Below are 25020 nucleotides of genomic sequence, written 5' to 3' on the forward strand. Positions count from 1 at the left end.
CTACTTATATTAGTGATAAAATTGTCAATGATTGACACAGTCCCCAAAGTCACTCTTGTTGGTTCCTTAAGAGTTGCCTTCATGTTATATTATAGTAGCAGCTCCTCAAATTTGTACTTTCTCTGTGTCTCTCTTCCCATATTAATGTTAAAATCACCACATATTAACAATTTTTCATTTTGTTTTTTTTTTCTAGTAGAGTGGACATATTTTCGAGGAAAGGATTTATTTTGCCACTTGGTGATTGGTGCACATAGGATACTCTCCATTGTAGATCGTACCTGTAATTTCAAAATCTTTTTCTTTGAATTTTGGTAAGGTTTTGTATGTGTCATTCATACTACTATCATAATTCTGTCCTGTTTAGACAAATATTGCTACTCCTCCACCTCTATATTCTGATCTGTAGAAATAGTATAAAAGATCATAATTTATGGTATTGCGGATTTTGACGCAAAATTCTGTACTTAATTTCTTTTTGCTTACTAATAAAATTCTTAGTCTGTATGATTAGCATGTTCATGTTTCTTGTCATTAATATTTAACTTCCAGTTTTTTGCTTCCCTTGGATTTACCATAAAAAAATCATCTCCCATATGTTGAGACATCATCTTTCTTCTTACTAAAGATCTCATGGGCACTGATTCACTAGGCTTTCCTATTTCCTTTGTGCAGCAGTTTGCTGCTGCTCTTCATCTTTATCGCTTTTGCATTTTGGACTTAGTTCCACTAATATATGCTCTTCTCCTGTGGTGTCTGATGTAAGGAAATATTTTTATTATTGAGTATCAGATTAAGGAGGGCAAGCAACATATACTTGTGTGGCTCCCTTTCCCCTTTAGAAAGTGCCGCATACCATTGTGGAACAGTGAGGCTTTGTGCGAGCGATGTGGGGTTGGAGAAGTAAAGTATGCTAAGAAATTCCCGGACATCACTCGCACTGAAAATGTATGTAAGGGTCAGTTTAAAACTGAGTTTGAAGAATATTACAAGGGGGGAATATAAGTACTACGTTGGCCTCGACTGTTCTGTCCACACAATGACACAGCTGGCTCTGTAAAAAAAAAAAAAAAAGCGCTTGGCACATAGAAAGTAAATGATTAAGCAAACACAAATTTAAATTAATTGACACTATAATTACGAACTTGGACGTTATGTCCATATAACATGTTAACACATCAATATCAATGACAGAGCTTGAGTGGTTTGAAAAATTTAAAAATCTCATAGAAATGTCCATTCATTAACCACTCTGCGTTTTTCACACGTGCTCGTCCCACATGCAACAAAATGATAGTGTTTTTCTGTAGGTTTTAACAAATTACAAGTCTAATAATGACGCCTATGTAATGATGCATCCGTATTATACAGGAGATAAAAGAGAGTGATATCTTCTGGCAGTGGACGATGTGTGGTGCGCTTGTTTTTTGTAATATTCAAATGTCTTCTTAGTTTGTATTTAATATAGCTTTTACATGCACGTTGAATTAGTCTATAGTTTCTTAGGTGCGTCAGTGGCGCTGGATTCGTTTCTTCTTGTAAATCGTCAAAATACATCATTATAATGCGTAATTAAATATTAATAATTGACAAATAAATGGCTCTTGCCCTCTTTCGTTACTCAAATCAGTGTTTTATGTGGCGAGATGTGGCGGTGTGAAAATACATCTCAATGGGTTTTGGGTTTTTATTTAGTGTCCTTGTTTCTGTTGTGATACATTACAATTCAGCTCAATCTCATTAGGCCTAGCTATGTTTTTGTTGCTCTTCATCAATAGTTTTGCCTTTCAGATTAATTTTCCAATGATATTGCTTTTTCTGGTGCTAGATATTTTGGATTTTGAATTGGTTCTATCATTTCTACTATGGAGCTCTCAAAATTCACCATTTTTTGGTTTACTGTCTTCGTTTCTACTGTGGATATGTTGCAATTCAGCCAGTCTCATTAGGTCTAATGCTCGGTTTACACTAGCAAGTTATTGCAGCAATTTACATCCGCGGAGGAACTTGCCGCGCGATTTGCGAGTGTAAACATATCGCCAAGACGACTTGCGACCGTAGCAATTTATTGCGGAAGTGACTTGCACACGTTTTCCGCTTCCAGTGTAAACACCACGCAAGAAGTATCTGTCAGTAACTTGCAGCTTTTAGGATTTATTTCTATTTCTTGCAAGTAGGAAGCGCAAGTTATAGTTAGCATGTCGTCTGCATAACACTCATATTTAACATTTTACTTAATGTGGTGACAAATTTCAGAAATGGATGAAGCAGGATACAGAATATTTTATTGAAGCCGTGGAGAGCTACCCCGAAATACGGAACGTGCATAACCGAGACTTTAAGGATAGAGTGAAGAAGATGAGCGCATTAAATGAAATCTCGTCGATTTCGACACGTCTATAAAAGATGTACATAGAAAGTAGCATAACTTGAAGACATAACCCCTTTGCCACCTGCATCCACTCGCTTGTTGTTTTAGGAGTCTAGAAAAAGACGATGTGTAATTATTACATGTTCTGTTTACTTAGCTTGTCACTTTCCATTTTATGAGCATTAGAAGAAAAAAAACATTTTTATAAGCATATCATTCTGTAAAATGCAGTTTATTTCAATGCAAATTTAATTTCATTGTTGTGTTTTCACATACCTTCAAATAATTTTCCCTTTTCAAGACGTTAAAAATGGCTCTACATACATCGGGTACGATCAGAGAAATCGTGCTGACGGGAATATGAAACAAGTACATTAGGGACTTGTATGAGTCTCCTACAAAGAAAAGATTTCAAAATTCAAACTTTTTTTGGTTGTATGTTTCACATAAATAAATGAAATGCCTATTTTATTCCTAGCTCACCGGTAGCTATAAACCAGAGTGACTAGCAAACGTTCTTTTGCTGAAATAGCAGTACCGAAGTTTGTGTCTCGTTTTGATATGACTGGCGTTGTTAACATCAACAAGTATTCCAGATCATTTGAGGACATTCTGCAAAAGTTTTCAAAAGTATCCATGCTCTCGATACTAAGTTCTTGCAAAAGGCACCAATTTGCGATGTTATCATTATCTACTCTCTAACCCAAATACTTCTTTTTCTTTTTCACGTTTTGCATTACAATTACAAGAGCTGCAGCATATCTCACCCGCCTACTTGTCATTTTACACTTCGGCTCACACTTGTAGTGGTACTGAAAGCATATGTGAACAGTATCAGCAAGTTGTTGACGCAAGTTTCTTGCCAAAGAACTTGTGGAAGAATCTTGCTTAATTCTTGCGCTGCTGTGTAAACACAGCTGCAAGAGGCTAGCAATAACTTTCAGCAATAACTTCTGCAAGCGACTTGCTAGTCTAAACCCAGCTTAACTATTTATTGTTGCTTTTTCATCACTGGTTTTGTCTTTAGGATTAATTTACAGTGAGATAATTTCTTCTTTTGCAGCATATTCTGGATATTGATTTGACTTAATCAATTCTGCTGCGGAGATCTCACAGTACAGCTCACTATTGTCAGATAAATTTTAGGTAACTCTGTTTTCAATCTTTTACACAAAGCAATTTTTCCTGTCGACATCAGATGCCGCCCATGCCTTGTATAATCATTTCTGCTCAAAAAGGTGTTGACATCAATTACTGTAACATGATAATGCTGAGCTGAAGCTCTCATTATTTGACTGTTTAATTTCTAAAATAACACAGTAAGTAAAATTCCTCATTTTTACAGTTGCATTTAATTTTAGTGTGTTTATATATACTTCCAGTTATATTACCGGTGTAGTGTAAGATTGTAAAGATCAGGCCGCCTTCATGTTGCACGCCGGGTAAATATCACTGAAATTCGAATGTCCCGCCAAAGCTCAGCTCACTTCGAAGAAGCTCGCCTCGCTTCGTATGCTTGGAGCCAGTCTATTGTCTAACATAGACTGTACTTGGAGCCGTAATTGCACGTCAGGCTGTATCTATACACAAACTATTAGTAGAATGTCGTGCTCAGGGTTTAGTGAAACGGAAGTATTTATGTATGTGAGGAGACCGGTGTCTTCGCCTGCTGACACGTTCACTTTAGTTTTGCCCATAGACCATTTTTACAATGAAGACACGCCATGTTGCATGCACAAACATCTGCGCCGAATGTGGTTGTGGATACTCTTGCGTAATGAATGTCTGGGTAAATACGTTACGTCATGGCATTTGAGAGATAACCTAAATAAAACACCCAAATAAAATTTTATAGTTTCAAGTATGTCTTGTAGTTAATACCAGTACAGTGGATTGTACGTCATGTAACATTAGGAATATGGTAAAGTTAATAACATTCGGAAAGAATTACTTGCATATATTTTGTTATAACAATTTCAGCAAACACGCCAAATTTATTTCACACAAATCGGGCGTGGCTGCTGAAAAAATGTACACCGGTTTAAACGGAATGAAAACTCTTTCGAGGAAGATGTTCGAGAAAGCTGTAGAGTCGGTTCAGCCTCATAACATCATAAGAGAGAATGTGAAACTGGGCGATACTAAGTTGTTTGTTCAAAACGAAACATACGTCGTAAACGAGAACTGTTATATAGTAGGTTTTGGGAAAGCTGTGTTGGGTATGGCTGTAGAAATTGAAAACATTTTGGGGAAACATTTAGTTACTGGGATTGTAAGTGTACCATTTGGAATTTTGGACACATTCAAGAACATGCCACATATGCTTCCAATGCAAAACACGAAACTACAAGTAGTGGAAGGAGCAGAAAATAATTTACCGGATGAGAATGCATTAGCAGCCTCCAGAAAAATAGAAGCACTAGTGAGAAGCCTAAATGAAAGTTCTTTACTTATTGTTCTGATCTCAGGTGGTGGTTCAGCACTTCTACCAGCTCCAATTCCACCAATAACTTTAGGTGAAAAGATAGAGACCATAAAACTCTTGAGCTCTGCTGGTGCAAATATTATGGAACTAAACTGTATCAGAAAAAGGCTTTCTTACTTGAAGGGTGGAGGCCTTGCTAAATTGGCTTACCCAGCACAGATTATTTCACTTATTTTGTCAGATGTTGTGGAGGACAATTTAGGCTACATTGCAAGTGGTCCAACAGTACCAAATACAGATGGAATCAATGATGCTTTGAATATAATAAAGAAATATGACTTGCTTGACAGGATTCCATTGTCAGTCTCTACAGTACTGTGTAATACAGCATCTCATGTACTTGACTGTTTCCCACACACACAAAACTTAATAATTGGAAACAACTCTATAGCTCTGTACAGTGCAGCCACAGAAGCAAGTGTTAATGGCTACCATCCAGTTATTTTGACCAGAAGTATTTTTCATAGTGTGCAAGAAGTCTGCAGAGCTTACATATTACTAGTTACAAATATATGCAAATTTTTGAGTGGACAGATATCAGAGAAAAAGTTCTTAAACACATTTGCTACAGTTACCTACAACATACCTCTGGAGACAGATTTGCAAGAGAAATTGCTTCAAGGGCTATACAATTTTGGTAAGACTAACGGATTGTGTTTGTTGGCTGGTGGGGAGACAACAGTCCAGGTGAAAGGAAAAGGAAAAGGTGGCCGTAATCAAGAATTAGCACTACTTTTCTCACTGAGTTTACAGGATGCCCTTAAGGACGAACCTGATCTAAATAAATATGATATTTTGCTTCTAAGTGCTGGTACAGATGGTATAGATGGTCCAACTGAAGCAGCAGGTGCAATTGGATACAACCAGCAAGTTGAAATTGCTGAAAAATGCAATTTGAAAATTACAGAATATCTCAAAAATAACGATTCTCACAATTTTTACCTAAAGTTGGACATTTCTGATGACTTAATAATTACAGGACATACAGGAACAAATGTAATGGATGTGCATATTATAATCATAAAGGCTGCAAAAGTATGTAAACGTTGTAAAATGTCAGAAAAGTTTTGAATATGTAAATCATAAACACAGTAAATAGTCATTGTCACCAAAAATTGAGATCTGTCTTACACTTTTATTATTGGTTTACGTTTTTAATAAATGTGATGAGCTGTGTACCTAGTTGTCATTAAAATCATTCATTTGTACAGCCATCTGTATTGGACACAAATTACTATTTTCTGTTGTGATTTTTTTTCTCCTGGATGTATCTAAAACAAGGTATACTTTTGCACCAGAACTGTTATTTAAAAATTGTAAAACCCAACAGGAATTCAGAAAAATCTTTGGAAGAACACAGACTATATAATTGCTCTTTGTGTCCATAATCCACACCAGTGTCTGTTCATTTTAAATGTTTTGTGTGCATGAATTGCACAGCTATTGGTATACTGCTTTACTCCTTGCTCCACATTTTCAATGTGATAAGTTAATTATCTGAGTTCTATTTAGTTGAAATATTACAGAATTGTACTATGTCAATTTAAAGAGCTCTGTCCACTTGTGCAGTTATTTGGTAGTACCATAGAAGTGTCTGTATATGTTTTAAGAACAGTAGGCCAGCACACATTCATGTTTAACACTTCTCTCTCTCTCTCTCTCTTTTCATTGTAACAATAGAAATACGTCTATGGATAGAAATGCGTCTAATTTATAATATTTGTGTGTGTAACAGATGAGTGCCACCCATGTCATCATACAAAATCTTGTCAGACTAAAGAAGGTTTCTCATGCTAAAACTGGTGTCATCCAGTTATGTTGTCTTATACTGTTGCTAACTTATAATACTGTGGTAAATGTTTGCCTGCCTGGATCTTTGTGAAATGTTGAAACAAAATTTTCAGGAAGTGGGAGAATTTGTTTTAAAATTATAAGAAATTACATGAAATAATTTCCTTTTTCAGAATGCTTATTAATTCCAGACATACCAAACAATAACACATAGTGACTATGTAAACACACATGAAAAATAATTGTCACAAATATACACATTCTGTATGGTGGTAGTGAAATAAACACAGCCTATGTTGGGGAAAAAGGAAAACATGTTTAGAAGATTTAAAGTAACAACATGCAATGATGGTAATATTTTCAATAGTAGCACAGCGCAAGAACAGGTAGTAAGAATACTTTATGTTGCAAACAGTCTCTGTTGCACATTACAACTGTAATGAATACTACATACTATAAGGTGCAGCTAATTATTAGAAGCATTTACGCACTTATTCCGTGGATTCTTTTATGCATGTTAGGTATCAGGATGTGGAATGAGTCAGAAAATGAATAAATATAAACATGCAACAAGAGCTGTCAGGGAGAATACAATTAATTTACAAAAATGTTGAAAGAGAAAGTAATAAAATAAAACTAGGACACAAGCAGAAGCAAAGTGAAACAAAAGGCATGGAAATCGGCATAGTACAAGGATTGCGATATGTTTTGCAACAATATATAACAAATAACAATCAAAATATGTGCAAACAAAACACTCTACATATGTATGTTAAAAATTCGTCTAGTGAATAAATTGTTTTATCAAATAAGTACATATTTATTTTTAAATGACTGTTACCACACAGACCTTTGATGTTATTTGGCAGTGAATTAAATATCTTAATACTAGATTCCTTTCTATATGTGGTTTTGAATTCACTCATTAAATCAGTCTTCCTACTTGTATTGTAATCATGGCACATTTCGTTTGCTTTGTAGTGCACAGAATTTTCAGCCACAAAGCTCATAATGGAATAAATATGTTGAGAAGTGGTAGTAGGCATTCCAAGTTTCTTAGAAAAATAACAGAAGATTATCGGGGGGGACATCTGCACTTATCTTGTTCAGCAACAGTACTGTCCATCCAATTTCAGGTATTTCCAATGTTTAATTTTTGATAAATTTTTCCAAAACACAAAGCTGCAGAGTAAATATAGTTTCAGCTTTTTGCTGGAATCACTCCTGTTTTTAACTTACCAATGGCAATTAAAAACTCAAAGATGAAACGAGTACAGGTAATCATGCCATCTTTACTTTTATTTATTTATTATCATCCCAATGATCACATTTGTGATATAGGATTTGTCAGGGTACATTTTAACAACTATATAATATCTTTACAAAATTTGTATCTGTGCTGAATTCATATTAATTTATCTTATGTTTAATACAATATACAACTAATAAGTGTTTTTATAACATAATTTATTATGCACTGATGTAATTTCATTTGTCACATTAACTTAAACATATATTTTATACAGTTGCGCAGAGATATTCGCTTATGCTGTAATAGCATTTGTCAAGCACGTGGTTCTTTAGAACAGTTTTAAATTTATCCTCATTTTCCAGCTCTTTGATATGTTTTGGTAGTGCATTAAAAAGTTTGATGCCTTGATTACATACATGTTTCTGGCTTTGGGTCCTTGTTACAGCTTGTATGTGGAGATCTTTACATTGCCGTGTATCGTAATTATGGAAGTCTGTATTGGCTTTCATTTTGTCCTGATTTCTTTTGATCACCAACAGACATTTCAGAATGTATAATGATGGAATTGTTAAAATTTTCAATGCTTTAAAAAGGGGCCTACAATGTGTTTGAGGTGGGCTATGGGTCATTATCCGAATAGCACGTTTTTGTAATTTGAAAATCTCATTTAGACGACAATTTGTTTTTCCCCAGAATACTATCCCATAGGATGCAATGGACTGAAAATAGCCAAAATATACTAATCTGGTACAGTAATTACTACAAACTCTTGAAATTATTCTAAGCGCAAAACATGCTGAATTTAGTTTTAGTGCTAAGTTCACCACATGGTCCTTCCAATTAATCTTCTCATCAATGTGCATACCCAGGAATTTTGCACACTGTACTCTTTCAAGTTGTTTGCCCTCCATGGTGGGATTCAGGTCATCCTGTTCACTTATTTTTCCATATTGCACATAATTAGATTTTTTTGCATTCAGTGTTAGCTTGTTAGCACTAAACCATTTTTGTATATCGTGTAGGACATGGTTCACAGTACTGTGCAATGACTGCTTCGTATCACTAACTATTAAACTAGTATCATCAGCAAATAACATGATTCTAGCTTTTCTCTCTGACACCTGAATATCATTAATGTAAATGAGGAACAGCAAGGGGCCTAATACACTTCCTTGGGGTACTCCTACTGTGACCTCCCTTGGATCTGATCTTGGTTTAATTTTTTGATTAATATTTGGTGCTGTAATTTCAACCACCTGCATCCTCTTTTCCAGATAAGACTCAAACCACTTTTTTACCAGTCCTCTGATACCTATAGCTTCAAGCTTTTTCAAAAGTATGCTGTGGTCAACACTGTCAAAGGCTTTTGACAAATCTAGATTTATCCCAACTACACTATTTCCCTCTTCCAATTTAGTGATTATTTCTTTTGTGTATTCTAGTACAGCTGTTTCGGTACTTCTCCCAGCTTGAAATCCATGCTGATTACCGTTTATCAGGTTGTGCATATTAAGATAATGTGTGACTCTATATTTCATTAGTATCTCTAAAACTTCAGAGAAAGTTGAGAGGAGTGAGACAGGTCTGTAGTTTTCTATTTTAAGTTTATCACCCTTTTTTAACAGGGGAATGACTTTAGAAATTTTCAGTTTTTGTGGAAACACGCCCTCAGCCATTGACAAGTTTGCTATGTGCGCCAATGGTTACGCTATCTGATTAGCTGTTTTCTTTACTAATATTATTGGCACCTCATCTACTCCAGCTGACATCTTGGACTTCAGACTTTTAAAACTTCCTTTTCGTTTGTTGGAACTGCCATCATACTGCTGGCTGCCTTGGGTGCTTCCATCTTAATCTGCTCCCCAAGATTCCTGCTTAATGTCTGGGACACATTTAAAAAGTAATTATTTATATAATTAGGCATGGCATATTTATCTACCATTTTATTCTCCTCATCTTTTAGAATAATTTCCTTGTCTTTGGTAGGTACCCCGGTTTCTTTTCTCACAATTTCCCATGCTATTTTAGTTTTATTTCTGGACTGTTTTATTTCCATATTATTACTTAATAACTTTGCATTTGCAATTACTCTGCGGTATATTTTCCTATACCTCTTTACATATTCTATAAAATCAATATTTGTACACTCCCTCAACTCTGAATTCAGTTTTTTCATGTTTTCACATGATTTCTTAATTCCAAGAGTCATCCAAGAACTTGATTTTACGTATCCAGTAGACTTGATTCTGGTCAGTTTCTTCGGAAAACACATCTCAAAGTTCATCATATAAATCGATGCAAATACACTATATGCCTCATCTGTACTTGACTGTTTCATAACATCTAACCAATTTTCATTTTCTAAGATACTTATGAACTGATTACAGCTGTCCACAGAGAAGTTTCTTTTGTAAATATTATTTACACCTTTATCTTCCTTCGACCTTAAAGGGATTTCAATGGTGAGAGCATTGTGGTCAGACAATCCTAAATCTATGTTTGTTACCTCTATGTCAGTTTCTGACATATTTGAGAAAATGTTATCTATGAGGCTATTGGAGGTGTTTGTTATTCTAGTTGAATTGTTTATGTGTGGTGACATGTTGAAACTCTTTAATATGTCCAAAAATTGTCTTTTTTGTTGACTTTCAACTAGAAGATTAATATTGAAATCACCACAAAGAATAATCACAGTTTCTTTTTTCTAAATAGTATTTAGCAACAATTCTAATTTATCAAAAAAGACTTCTATGTTTCCACATGGTGATCTATACACTGTTATGACTATGACTTTTTTCATCAGGCCATATAGCTGGACGGCACCTGCTTCAAAACACTTTTCAATACTTAAGTTCTCTGCTTCACATCTCTTCTTAAATTCTAACTCTTGTCTAAGGTAAATATCGACTCCACCACCTTTTGCAATTTTCCTACTATAATTATTTGCCAGTTTAAATGGATTGATATGAATACTACTAATTTCTTGGTCTTTACATCAATGTTCAGTAATACACAAGACATCAGGTTGGGTGTTACTTACTGCTATTTCAAGTTCACAATATTTGTTCTTGAGGCACTGCACATTTAGAGTCATAATCTTTAGAACAGGGGAGTGAGCACCGGTGGTATTTCTCCTTTCGTTTAACACTGTTATCTTGGAGTTTTCATTATGGCTGGATACCAAAAACCCTGTTGTACCACAGGTTTCTTGTTTCTGTTGCTTTTCCTACTTGAAGTGGATAATGCTGATTGATTGTTTATACTAGCTGTGGCAGCTAATGACATTTTAATATTTACAATAGCAGATGATGATGTTTTTAGTGCTTCAGCAAATGTTGCTCTTGTTAAGGTTTTCATTTCTTCTGCTTCTGCCCTCATTTGGAGTGGGATTTTAGGGAACTTTTCTACTGTTATGCGGCTTATTTCTTCTAGTATCTTTTCACCCATCATCTTTTTTCCATAATAGTTCCTGTGCTGTCCATGCCTCGTGAAATGATTTCTCACTGAGCTGTTTGCATCCACAAAAGTTGCACACTTAAAAGCACAGCAGATCTTTTATTTCATTGTTTGTATTTCATCCAGATGTTGCGGAATTATCTTAATGTTTACAAATATGATGTTTACTGCTGAATGAAGTATACTAACCAACCATACTAAACAAGCACACATAGGTAAGATGATAACTGAACAGGACTATGGTTGGTACATAGCATACAATTCAAGTCTTAATCTGCCATAGATTCATATTGTTCCAAACAAACAAGAATGACTAGAAACAGAAATTGTCACCAACCAGATCAAACATATATACAAAATTGCATGATCTCCAAGCGGATGAAAATGGAATTGACACTTAAATACTCTAATTGAGGGACTCATTTCAGTGTGTGTTGTGCCAAGAAGCAGTTATTGCTGTGGTCTTCAGTCCGAAGACTGGTTTGCACCTCTATCCTGTGAAAGCTTCTTCATCTCCGAATAACTACTGCAACATGCATCTGTTTGAACCTGCTTACTGTATTCATCTGTTGGTCTCTTTCAATGATTTTTACCCCTCCCCCACCAAATTTCCCTCCAATACTAAACTGGTGATGCCTTGATGTCTCAGAATGTGTATCAACCTATCACTTATTTTAGTCAAGTTATGCCACAAATTTCTTGTCTCCCCAGTTCTGTTCAATACCTACTCACTGGTTACATTATCTGCCCCTCTAATCTTCAGCATCCTTGTGAACAACCACATGTCAAAAGCTTCTGCTCTCTTTTTGTCCAAACTTGCATACAAGGCTACACTCCAGAAAAGATGCCCTGACACTTCACTCTATATTCAATAACAACTTTCTCTTCTTTATAAACACTTTTGCTGCCAGTGTCCGTCTACAAATTATAGCCTCTCTACTTTGGCTATCATTAGTTATTTTACTGCCCAAATAGCAAAACTAATTTACTACTTTTAGTTTCTTTTTTTTCTAATCTAATTCCTTCAGCATAGCTTGAATTAATTTGACTACTTTCTGTTACCTTTTTTCCCCCTTCTGTTGGTATTCATTTTATATCATCCTTTCAGGACACTGCTCATTCCATTCTGCCCTGTCCCTCACCCTTCTCAGCCACTGGATTCATTTTGTGTCGCTCCACTCATAACTGCCATCTGGTTTCTGTACAAGTTATGCTCACTTTCAGAATTTCAGTGTGTTCCAGTCAACAACTTCAAAAGATTTCTCCAAATCTACAAATGTTATAAACACAGGTTTGCCTTTGCTTAACCTATCTTATAAGATAGGTCGAAGGGTCAGTGCTGCCTTGCGTTTTTCTACATTTCTCTGAAATCCAAACTGATCTTACCTGAGGTTGGCTTCTACCAATTTTCTTTTCTTCTGTGGTTGAAACCTGTAATTGATAGCAGTGATATTTTTGGGGAAATTTACAGTATATATCAAAAGGATAGACTAATGGTAATTAGAGGTGATGTATTTGTCACAGTAGATAAGAAACTCAGATCTACTGAGATAGAAATTGAAGCTGCATGTGAGACTGTTTGGGCAAAACTCAATATCAGGGGTGGGCATAAAATGGTAATTGGATCCTTTTATCACCCAACAGACTCATCTCTTGATATAACTGAAAATGTTAGAGAAAACCTCAGTTCACTTGTAAGTAAGTTCACCAATCATACTGTAGTCATTGGTGCAGACTTTAATCATCCATTCATCAACTGGGAAAATAGCTGTTTTGTTAACTGTGGGTGTGATAAGACATCCTGCAAAACATTGCTAAATGCCTTGTCTGAAAACTATTTAGAACAGATAATTCAGAACCCCACTCATGATGGAAATATTGTGGATCTAATGGCAACAAATACACCTGGCCTTTTTGAGGATGTCTACCCTGAAGCTGTTATCAGTGACCATGATGCAGTTGAAGCAACAATTATTACAACTAAAACAAGAACAGTAAACTAGATAAAAAAAAATCATCATAGGGTAATATCTCAATGAGGAACGTGAAACTTTCAGCAAATGGCAGAAAAACAGAGGATATATGCCTCAATTTTAAAAGAATAGTTGACCAAGCACTGGATATATATTGTGATGGTACCTAACTGTTACTGCTGAGCAGTTGCTGATCTAAACAACAGTCCATACAAGCAAACCAGTTGTGTTTTTACCTCCGGTTACTCGTACTTTAGGTACTTTGGGCTATGCACAGCGCTGTTTAAAAAGAATAGCTCAATCTAGTCATAGGGGCAAGCCGCGCACGTCTGCTTTCAAGGCCGACAGCTAATTTGCTGCAATTAATATATTGTAGCTGTGATCCTGCAGTCCCATAGTCTATGGATTGGCTAGAATTGCAAATTAAGAAAATACACAGAAACACAAAAGTTAAATGGATAATTTAATAACAAGGGGTCTATTCTAATGCCTGTAGTTGATGTAGATGACAGAATTTTGTTGAATAATATTTATTCAAGAAAGGACATCTCAAATAAATGGGAAGTGGTCTTATGACATTCATTTAAAATACAGATAGAGAATACCCTTATCAATTGCAGTAAAGTTACGTTCAGAGCATCACGAGAATTTTAGCATAATCCTCAAACCGAACTGTTATCAAAGGTACAAAAAACTAAGTTCATTTCACTATCACAATACACCAAATATTCATCAGCTTAAAACAGTTTAGAGTTCAACACGATGATTCACAAATTAACACATGATATACATAGAACAGTAACTCATATTCTGTCTGTTCTCAGTTGCATAAATCAAGTGGTAATAGAACTCCACAGGACTTTCACATCTCTCAAAATATGAACTCCCTTCAGAACTTAAAAGTACAGTAGTGGCCATTCACTGCCTAGAATCAATCACTTATAAGACTGAATCATGCACATTGCTGCAGACAGGTCTGCCTTCTTCAAGAACTTTACATAAAGTGTCCAGAATCGTTCCCATGAACTCTTCACATCAAGTCCCAGTCTCCACTTGACTCCTGTAGTGTTCCGCTATTGTCTGCTTGTCCGTTGGCTGAAGGCCATCCCCATCAAAAATACATCATTCTTATGTGCTACGGACATGATTTGACGCATCTTGACTACTTCCTGGTCTAACCAAGCCATGATGTGGTTGAAGCAACAATGATTACAACTAAAACAAGAACAGTAAACTAGATGATAAAATCAGTAGTGTAATATCTCAATGACGAATGCGAAACTTTCAGCAAATGGCAGAAACACGTAGAGGAAATATGCCTCAAGTTTACAATTATATTTAAATAAAGGAATGTCATAAATATTTGCTCAAACTCAGATCATTCACAATAAATACAAATAATGGTCCGTCCATAAATTTATAAGCTAGTATTCTTGCACCAGTGTACTCATGTTAAATGACAATGAATTGTCATTAAATGATATTTGAATAATTATTTATGCCTTCCTGACAGAAGTGTCTTGATTCTCTTTTCAGTTGTGGTGAACAGTAACAAATGCGCTTGATCACTTTTAAATTAGCATAGTTTTTTTAATAGGCACTTGCAATCAACATTTAAATAAAGTTACTGGCAAAATAGTAAACTGTTCATTAAATATATAAACTAATACGACAAAATGTGAGGTATTCGTGCTGTGTAATTATGGACGATATGATGTTCTGACAAATGATTGCATAATGAAACAGATATAAAAGGCACTTTAAACCAATAAATAAAATAGATATAGACGTGTAGCTTTCAGGGATGATAGCTATCATCTGAGATGACGTTTGTTGAAATTGCATGAAGCATTTCAAAGTTGTCAATTAAGAGGTTCATTGTGAAAATGTTTATTCACTGTGAAATATTACCTTCTGTGGTTTTAAAGGTATTGAAATATTCTTGTGCCATTGGATGTGCCCCATTTTTCTGAGGTTGTCTATGCATACAGATTCAATTTAGTACTTGATGCGAATTATTATAGACTCTCAAAGAGCTGTAAGAAACTAACTTTCAGCTTGCCTGACACTCCAGCACGTCTTTGAGCATTGTCTCCTGCACAAAGGCGATGTGAGTGAGAGCTGTCATAATTACTACAACTGTGGTATAGTTCCAAATAATCAAATAACTTCTGGGGTCTCCACAGATGAGGCACTGAATGCCTTCCCCAGTGGAATCAATACATCCACAAACAGGATAGCAAGCAAAAACTGATTTGTAGCATAGGCAAAACACATTTGATTTAGCTCAACATTTCGAATACTCTGTCCATGTTCCCACTAGAAACAGTCTTTCATGCTGTGAAATTTGTTTGAGACCATAATGCAACTAACATTTTACAATTTTCGTCCATTTAGCTTTCGTTTTGTGTATGATCGGATCATAATTCATCAATATCTTATCTGCATAATAAAGCTCTCATCCACAGAATTATTTTCATAAACATATAATGAACATATCCCCATAGTTTTACATACATAAATCTGTTCAACACTTCCAAAATAACATACATTACATAATTAACCTATATAATATACACCCAAAACTTTGCCATTATTCTGCGCATAACTACATATCCCCCCCCCCTCCCTCCTCTCCCCCCTATGCCCTATGAACCACGGACCTTGCCATTGGTGGGGAAGCTTGCTTGCCTCAGTGATACAGATAGGCATACCTTAGCTGCAACCACAACGGAGGAGTATCTGTTGAGAGGCCAGACAAATGTGTGGTTCCTGAAGAGGACCAACAGCCTGTTCAGTAGTTGCAGGCCCAATGGTCTGGGTGACTGACTGAACTGACCTTGCATCAACCAAAACAGCATTGCTGCACTGGTACTGCGAACAGCTGAACGCAAGGGGAAACTACAGCCATAATCTTTCCCTAGGACATGCAGCTCCACTGTGTGGTTAAATGACGATGGCATCCTCTTGGGTAAAATATTACGGAGATAAAACAGTCCCCCATTCGGATGTCCGGGTGGGGACTACTCAGGGTGATGTCATTATCAAGAGAAACAAAACTTGTGTTCTATGGATTGAAGCATGGAATGTCAGATCCCTTAATCAGGCAGATAGGTTAGAAAACTTAAAAAGGGAAATAGATCAAAGTTAGATATAGTGGGAATTAATGAAGTTTGGTGGCAGGAGCAACAGGACTTCTGGTCTGGTGAATACAGGGTTATGCCTGGTAGAATTTTACACAGAACATAACTTAATCATAGCTAACACTTGGTTTAAGAATCATGAAAGAAGGTTGTATAAGTGGAAGGGGCCTGGAGAAACCACAAGATTTCAGAGAGATTATATAATGGTAAAACAGAGATTTAGGAACCAGGTTTTAAATTTTAAGACATTTCCAGGGGCATATGTGGACTGACCACAAACTATTGGTTATGAACTGTGGATTAAAACTGAAGAAACTGAAGGAGATGGGACCTAGATAATCTTTAAGAACCAGAGGTTGTATAGAGTTTCAGAGGGAGTATTAGGGTATCACTGACAAGAACAGGGGAAAGGAATATAGTAGAAGAAGAATGGGTAGCTTTGAGAGATGAAATAGTGAAGGCACCAGAGGATCAAGTAGGTAAAAAGACGAGGACTAGCAGAAATCCTTGGGTTACAAAAGAGGTGTTAGATTTAACTGATGAAAGGAGAAAATATAAAAATGCAGTAAATGAAGCAGGTGAAAAGAATACAAACATCTCAAAGTTCGACAGGAAGGGCAAAATGGCTAAGTAGGAATGGCTAGAGGACAAATTTAAGGATGTAGAGGCATATATCACTGGGATGTAAGATAGATGCCACTTACAAGAAAATTAATGTAATGTAAAAAATTTTTACTTCTGATGAAGGCTGCCTTAGAGCAGTTGAAACCTAGGTAAAGTTGGAAATTTTTACCTGTGCAACCGAAGAGCTGTATTTTCAAGTAATATTATAAATTAAAGAGAGCTTTGGCAAAAAGAGAATCACTTGTATGAATATAAAAGCTCAGACGAAGAACCAGTCCTAAGCAAAGAAGGGTAAGCAGAAAGGTGGTAGGAGTATACTGAGGATCTATAAAAGGGTGATGTACTTGAGGGCAATGTTATGGAACTGGAAGAGAACATAGATGAAGATGAGATGGAAGATATGATACTGCACAAGGAATTTGACAGAGCACAGAAAGACCTAAGTCAGAACAAGGCCCTGGAAGTAGACAACATTCCGTTACAACTATTGATAGCCTTGGGAGAGCTAGCCATGACAAAACTATTCCATCTGGTAAGCAAAGTGTATGAGACAGGTGAAATACTCCCAGACTTTAAGAAGATTATTATAATTCCAATTCCAAAGAAAGCAGGGGCTGACAGGTGTGAATATTACCAAACCATCAGTTTGGTAATTCTCAGTAGCAATTTATTTTTTGGGGCACAGATGTTAGACTCTCGTAGAATTCATTAATTTTCCACAACTTCTGTCATTTTGGGGATGCTTGTGTTTACTTACTCCACTAGCCTGCATTTATGGCCAGAGTAGTGAAAAACCACCATTCCTGCATCTAACACTGTCTTCAATATGTTTACCAAGTATAACATAATCTAGTTCTGCTAGAAGTGGACTTATGTCCCTTGTGTCGTCAGTATTTACAAGATTTACAACATTATATGAGTGAAAAGTATCTATTAAAGTCATGTTATACATATTGCAAGATTCTTCCTCAATATTCAGATTACGAAGTATAGTGAGACCACTGGGACCATAATATCCCACTATATTACTAAATATGTCTGTGAAACTCACTACCTCAGCCTTTTATGGATGATAAAGGCGAATAACCTTATGTTTTCTCACAATCTTTCTGCTTGTTTTTGTGTTGAGTTCAATGTGTCACTCCAATCAACCATTGTTTGCTGCACAGATTTAAACAGTTTATTTACTTTGCCTCAAGAAGACAATAACAAAGATGTCCAAGCAATGGGAATAGTAAAACCAGGGCACATATGAAGAAAGTTACCGATGCTCACCCGCAGGAAAAAATAAAAAGCTGAAAATGAATACGTTGGTGCAACAATGTTGCAAAAACAAGGCACAAAATTGCCTACAAGTCTGGAAAAATTCTTAGAAACTAACATATCTTGAAACACAATAGTTACAACGTTACCTCACAGGCATGATCTAATACACAATGTGTGCGTCAACAACGAGATACGAAAAACGAACATTAACATCAAACAGATGTGTGCTTAATATACTGCTTGGTTCTTGCAAACGTTTCCATTACAGATCATTGGCTTTCGCATTATTTGGCACCAGATTTTTTTGTCTATACGTATTTCAGCATCATTTTGTAACTTCTGTCGAGGGAGTTCATTGAATTTCTTTTTAATTCTTTAACTTCAACAATGAGCTTACTGATTACATCATTAGTACAATCACTGTTATTCTAATCTAGTCCTAGCTCATCTTCCATGTACAATCAGATCTTTTGTTTCAAATTCAAATTCGCAGAAGAGAAATGAAACTGTTTCACATATGCCTTTACAGACACTATCTCCAGGGTAATGTGGCACTTTGCTCGTAAGATGAAGTTGCTACACACTGTCACAAAATATGTTGAATTTTTTGCACATGACATGTCTTTACAGACACTTTACATTTGTTTGTCAAGAAATTAGACTGATTATTCACATCTGATGCCATGTTGAAAGGGACTTTGTCTAGACAGAACAAAACTGTCTCCATGATCAATTTGGTCTCTATGCGTCCACAATGCAGAACAGCATGAAATTCCCCTACACTGTGATGTGTGAAGGTAGGCAGGAGTAAACCTGGATCAGTGGGGAGGTCACGTTATCTGCACTGACAAGTGCAGCATTTGTCCGATGCCTGACAATTGACTAAACAGAGTGGAGGCAACCAGATATTGATGCACACACCAGACATGCAGCCCCACAGATGCAGCAGATAGATTTGTCATCATGTTTTGGCTGGTATTAAGTAGAAGTATAACACTTATTATTCTCAATGATAGGACTACACTGTATACGCTGACAAGAACTCTATAAAGCACACTTGGGGCCATCTGAAACTTTCAGTACGGGTTGAAAGCACACACTTACACTGGAAAGAGTAGTAGAATTTAATGTCCAATCAATCTTACACTGGATGACATAAGGGCTCCCAACAAGAAGTTTTAAAGGCTTGGAATATCTCTAGCACATTGCATACAGAAAGCAAAGGAGGATCCAAAATATTTGCAATGCGTGGACTGGACAATATGCTATTGAATGTTACTGAGCAGCAATTTAGATTTCACAGAAATACATTTTCATACTACTGTTTTTATTTTTGGTTGTTATGTTTTTATTTCTAAGTAAACTTAACATCATTCCTTACTACCTTAGAGTTTAATCTTGCCCCCACTTTTGCAGATATGCAGCTAATGCAAAATTTTTTGAACAATCTATTAAAAAATATACCTTTTATGTTAAACTCTGAAAATATCTAAGTATCATCCTTACTTAATAAATGCAAATCAAAATATGTGAATTATGAACAGAAAGAGTCATGACCCATTAATTAGCTGTAGTAAAAGACAAATTAAAACATATGAAATACAATGTACATGCAACATATAAACTTATTTCTTGTCGATTAAATATTTTTCAGGCCAGCCTGTATTAAACAGCTTCTACTTACAACTCTGCGCAAATGCCCTGTACACCAAGAGATGTTGACCAGCTGCCACTGCCTGTCATTCACATTCTGAACACATTACTGAGGGACATGGCTCTGACATCATTAGCTTTGGGAATCACCAGAGAGAGAGAGAGAGAGAGAGAGAGAGAGAGAGAGAGAGAGAGAGAGAGAGAGAGAGAGAGAGAGAGGCTACAAGACTTACTGGATGTTGCTTGCCACGTAGCTGCAACTAGTCCTTGCCAAAATGTCACTTAATAAAAGAGCTGTCACATCTGACCTGGGGAGGGAGGGGGGGAGATAGAGAGTAATTTCAAACGTTACCCAAAATTATCTCCACAGATTACTGTAACAGGAACTATGTCTCAAATACTAGAGCATAACAGATGTACAGCTCCTTACTCAAGGCACTAATTATGCAAAATCTTACTTAAAAAAGGGTCTAGTTAAATTAACAACTTAGTTTTCATGCTGATCAAACCAATATTTAATCCATCAATTAGTAAGGTTCATGTATATGTTACTGTTGACAGAAAGAAATAAGCAGCTGGCTCTTTCAATATGTAATGTGAATGTATTTCAAACATACAGCACCTCCAGTGAGTGAATCAAATGCCCGAACAATTACAGAAACATTATCTAAGTTGTCTCATTTGTCACGACATACTACTGAAAACTCTTAACAAAGATACAGCCACAAACTTTTAAAATAAATCAGCCTTGCCAATAATTATTATAATAATATAATATGCACACATCATCAAACCAGAAAGAAAATTGCAACAGAGCATCAATAAAATTTACAGTAATAAGTAATTTTATTTACTCAACAGCATCTAAAAAGTTTAGGTGGTTAGTATACAACAGTACGCACAGAAGAGTTAAGTACAATGAAATCTTAAAAAATCAAATTGTTGCTTATATCAAATTTCCAAAAGATTTTCATAAAATTTATGCAGATGTGAAAATCAGCCACATGTCCCTGTTTCAATAAACTTTAGGAACTGCAGCCAGGTCACTACATTACAAATATTTACAGATACCGTATGGTAGGTACTCTACATGGTCCACATGTCACTTTAAAAGAGAAGTTACTTTGTCTAAGACTTTCAAGTTACTTAAAGATACTGTTGACATACAGTAGCCTAGTTATTGCTCTAATTGCTCACATTATCAATACTGTGTTGTTTATTTTCTGAACAATAGTATAAAATACAAAGATTTCACAAATGGCAGGAAAACTTCCATCTCTGAATCCTTGCTGAGGTGGAAAAGCAATAGTGCAAAGAATTACATTATTTACAGGATGGGTATTTATTTTGATACACACTAAGGCACACAGCTGTGTTAGTAAGTAAGGCTTATATTCTGTTGCTGGTTCAGTATGGCCAATTGCCATTGTGAAATATATATGTTTACATATTTTTACACAGAGAAGCAGCAAACATATTTATGTTAAGACATGATTGTGTTAAGTACATAGTAATAAATCTAGCAAATCACTTATTTCACACTGCGGTTTCTGATGCTTTAGATACATGGCCTGATACTAACCACACAATCTCTTCTCAGCTTTGAGGGTTGCGTACAACAAACGAAACCATATTCCAAATTGAGTTTGGATGTAGAATACTGTCAAACAGTTTCACAATTTACAGTACTAACACAATTTTAAAGTTTTGACTAAAAATTATCATCTAGATGTTTTTTGTCCCACACTAGTATTGCACACTAACAAATTAAGTTTGCATTCACCTACTGCTCCAGTTAAATGTATAAAGAAAATTGGATACTAGAAATGTCACTTTGACAAAAAATTAAAAATATCTGTATTAAAAGACTAGAGGTAATATTATGGGCTACAGCTATTTAAGTGTATATGGGTTGCATTGCATGGAGTGTTTATTACAACCTCAACATGCCAGTGATTAATGACTGAAATACTTGTGTACAAATCAGAGTTGTGAGTGGTGTTAATGATTGTCATAGTATGATCCTCTTAACAAACAAAAGTTACATATAAACTTATAATCCCCCCCCCCCCCCAACACACACGTTTTTTATGTATGTATATTAATATAAAATATTTTCACAAGCAACTGCAATTACATGAACAAAAATTAAAATCCAATCAGGTATGCCTTAACCTTTTAACTGCAAGTTTATTTTTTCCCCTTCATATTTTGTGTGTGTGTGTGTGTGTGTGTGTGTGTGTGTGTGTGTGTGTGTGTGTGGGAGGGGGGAAAGATCAACGCAAATACACCACTGGGTTTCAAGGGAGTTGTAGAGGGAGTCTTTACGGACAAACTGAGGACAGGAACCCACGTTCAGAAACGTCATCCAATAACTTACACAGCATTGAAGTTATGGTAGTGGGCAATGCCTGCTGCTAGGGATCCCTTTTAGTAGTGGTCTTGGGTTTGTACATTGAAGGATCTAAAGCAGAACTTCAGGATAGAGACTGCTAAGCACAACAGCAACAGAAGTGTCAGAGTGGAGGCCCGCATCTGCTGCCAAAGGGATGGCTTGCCTCATGCATTTCCCTTACAATTTCCACACTATGTAGCGTCGTCCGATGACTTTTCTGGATAAGCCCTATCATCAAGATATCTTCTACAAACACTCACTCAAAGGTTATCTGTATATTTTTTGTTACACTGTATGCAACCAGTATTCGACCCAATATAGAGAGAGAGAGAGAGAGAGAGAGAGAGAGAGAGAGAGAGAGAGAGAGAGAGAGAGAGAGAGAGAAATGGGCATTCAAAATAATTCGAAATTAAAATACCCTCTGTCGAATCACAGTGCAGTTCTTCCATCACAGTTATGATCACTTGTATGATATGTTGGTGTCTCCTTGTTGATACATTAGAATTACACCTAAGATACATTCAATGAGAACACTACATCAGTGTAAAACAGTCTCATATTATGAACCTTTGTTTGTTATACAAAATTGGGAAAGTGCAACTGAAATTTGACTGCTTAAACAAGTGTGTTTGTTTTCTTAATAAGCCTGAGCACCAACTAACTTTGCTACAACCTATCTAACTCAGTTTCTCAACCGACCAAATAATCCACCTCTTTAAAAGATTCTAGAACTTAATTAGTGCATCAGTCAATCTACTTTCATGCGTTAAAAGAATATTTCTTTTTCCATTCCTTGCTTGACTCAAGTTCAGGTTCAGTTTTGACTTCATTAATTTGTACAGACAACTGGGAAGTGTTTATGGAAATGCTAACCATGATAATGCAAAGAGTTGAGGCCTTTCAATCACCTATGATTGCCTGACCTCAGTTGCATTCACTGATTTAGCACAAATTTTTTAAGACAGACACTGGAATGACAAGGACTGACATGTCTCTCTGTTGCAATCTGAATCTTGATTTATTAATTGTCTAGCAATGAACTTGGAACATGTTTTTAATTTCACTTAAGATTGCTATCTATAATTGTTAAAATAACCTTAATTGGCTCATCAGGGTTCCTCACCTGATAAATATTATGAAAAGAAGACTGAACTAAGACTTCTAACTATGTTGTGGGGGTAGATTTTAGAGATTCAAAGTACATCTCAACAAATCTAGTTAAATATAACTTCAAGAAATACAGCAACCAGCCACTCATGCCTGTATTTTTATTTATACCAATGTTTTCCGGCCACAATTAAATACGGTAAATAGGAGTAACAACAAGCACAGTATAAATGAAAAAAAGTGCTAACTGAAGATCTAAATATGTATTATGCCAATCCAAGAAGGGCAAAAGTTCAAACCCATATTGGAATAAATGAAAATGCTTAAAAATCTGCTGGTTGTTGTATTTCTTAATGTAATATAATCCACAGAGACGAAACTCAACAAACAGTAAAATAGATAAATTAACATCTAGTTAAATACTGCACAAAACTTAAGTTTACATTACAGACATCTGACATCACCCTATGAGATAGAATTATAAATGCACTGAAAATTTGGATATTCAGGACAGATACAGAGAGCATGTTTGCACAAAAGGTGGGTACAAACCTGTCCCTAACTTGCAATCAAGCGGACTACCTACATGGAATGACGTAGGAAGACAGCATTTTCCAATTTCTCCTAATTTTCTATACATTTCTTTATATGTGAAAGCATGTGTAAGAAACATTTAAAGCACTTTTTGTTCTTCGGCAGTCTAATTCAACGGTTTCAATTTACCTATTACAAGCACGTGTATGTATATAAAAAATGTGTATGCACATAACAAACTGGAAAGAACATCAATGAGCTCATTACTACTATGAAGCTTGAAATGGCTAAGAGAAAGGGGGCAGGGGAAATCAGAACCAAAAACATGTAAGTGGATCAGAAAATCAGTTTGCTGATGACATTATTTTCACATAAATTTAAAATTTGTCATTCTCATCCTTTAAGTGTCCACTGCTTGTGGGAAACAAAGCTAGAAATATAAACACTCATGTTGTAACCTAATACAAAGCAGACCATTAATTTGTCAGAATAAATAAATAATACAATGTTACATATTACAAGGACCTTACAATTGAAATTCCTCTGGACAGACATATTTCAATGTGCTATATTGGAGAACATTTACACTCTTCAAATAATCAAAGTTGCTCAAAGTACAAGAACTCAGTTCATTATCCTCTGACAGAAGTAACTGTTACAATATTTCAGTCCAACAGTATACTGGGACTGTAAAAAATATGTTTAAAGTAGGATTACATTGCATTCCTTTCCCCATTAACTGCAAATAAGCCACAAGTCAGAAATACAACAATAAACAAAGTAAATCATTTTGTACATGCTGCTAACAAATGGCAATATTCCACATGACTAGTGAAAGAGGCCTGAGTTAATATGATGGCTATAAGCATTGGTTACTTACAAACAAATTGACTTATAACTATGTAAACCAACAGAGTAGCCAAATTTTTATTGCTATCACTAAAGTGAGCTTTAAAGAGTTAACATGAAA

General features: G+C 35.7%; 1 protein-coding gene across 1 annotated transcript; it reads left to right on the forward strand.

The window, feature by feature from the left end:
• The first annotated feature begins 4139 nt into the window (after positions 1 to 4139).
• Positions 4140 to 7459, forward strand: LOC124619349 (glycerate kinase). The gene has a single exon (XM_047145669.1). The coding sequence runs from the start codon at positions 4290 to 4292 to the stop codon at positions 5925 to 5927; it is 1638 nt and encodes a 545-aa protein (XP_047001625.1). The 5' UTR covers positions 4140 to 4289; the 3' UTR covers positions 5928 to 7459.
• The last annotated feature ends 17561 nt before the right edge of the window (positions 7460 to 25020 follow it).

Source organism: Schistocerca americana, chromosome 6, assembly GCF_021461395.2.
Source record: "Schistocerca americana isolate TAMUIC-IGC-003095 chromosome 6, iqSchAmer2.1, whole genome shotgun sequence".
In the NCBI taxonomy this organism is placed as follows: Eukaryota; Metazoa; Arthropoda; class Insecta; order Orthoptera; family Acrididae; genus Schistocerca; species Schistocerca americana.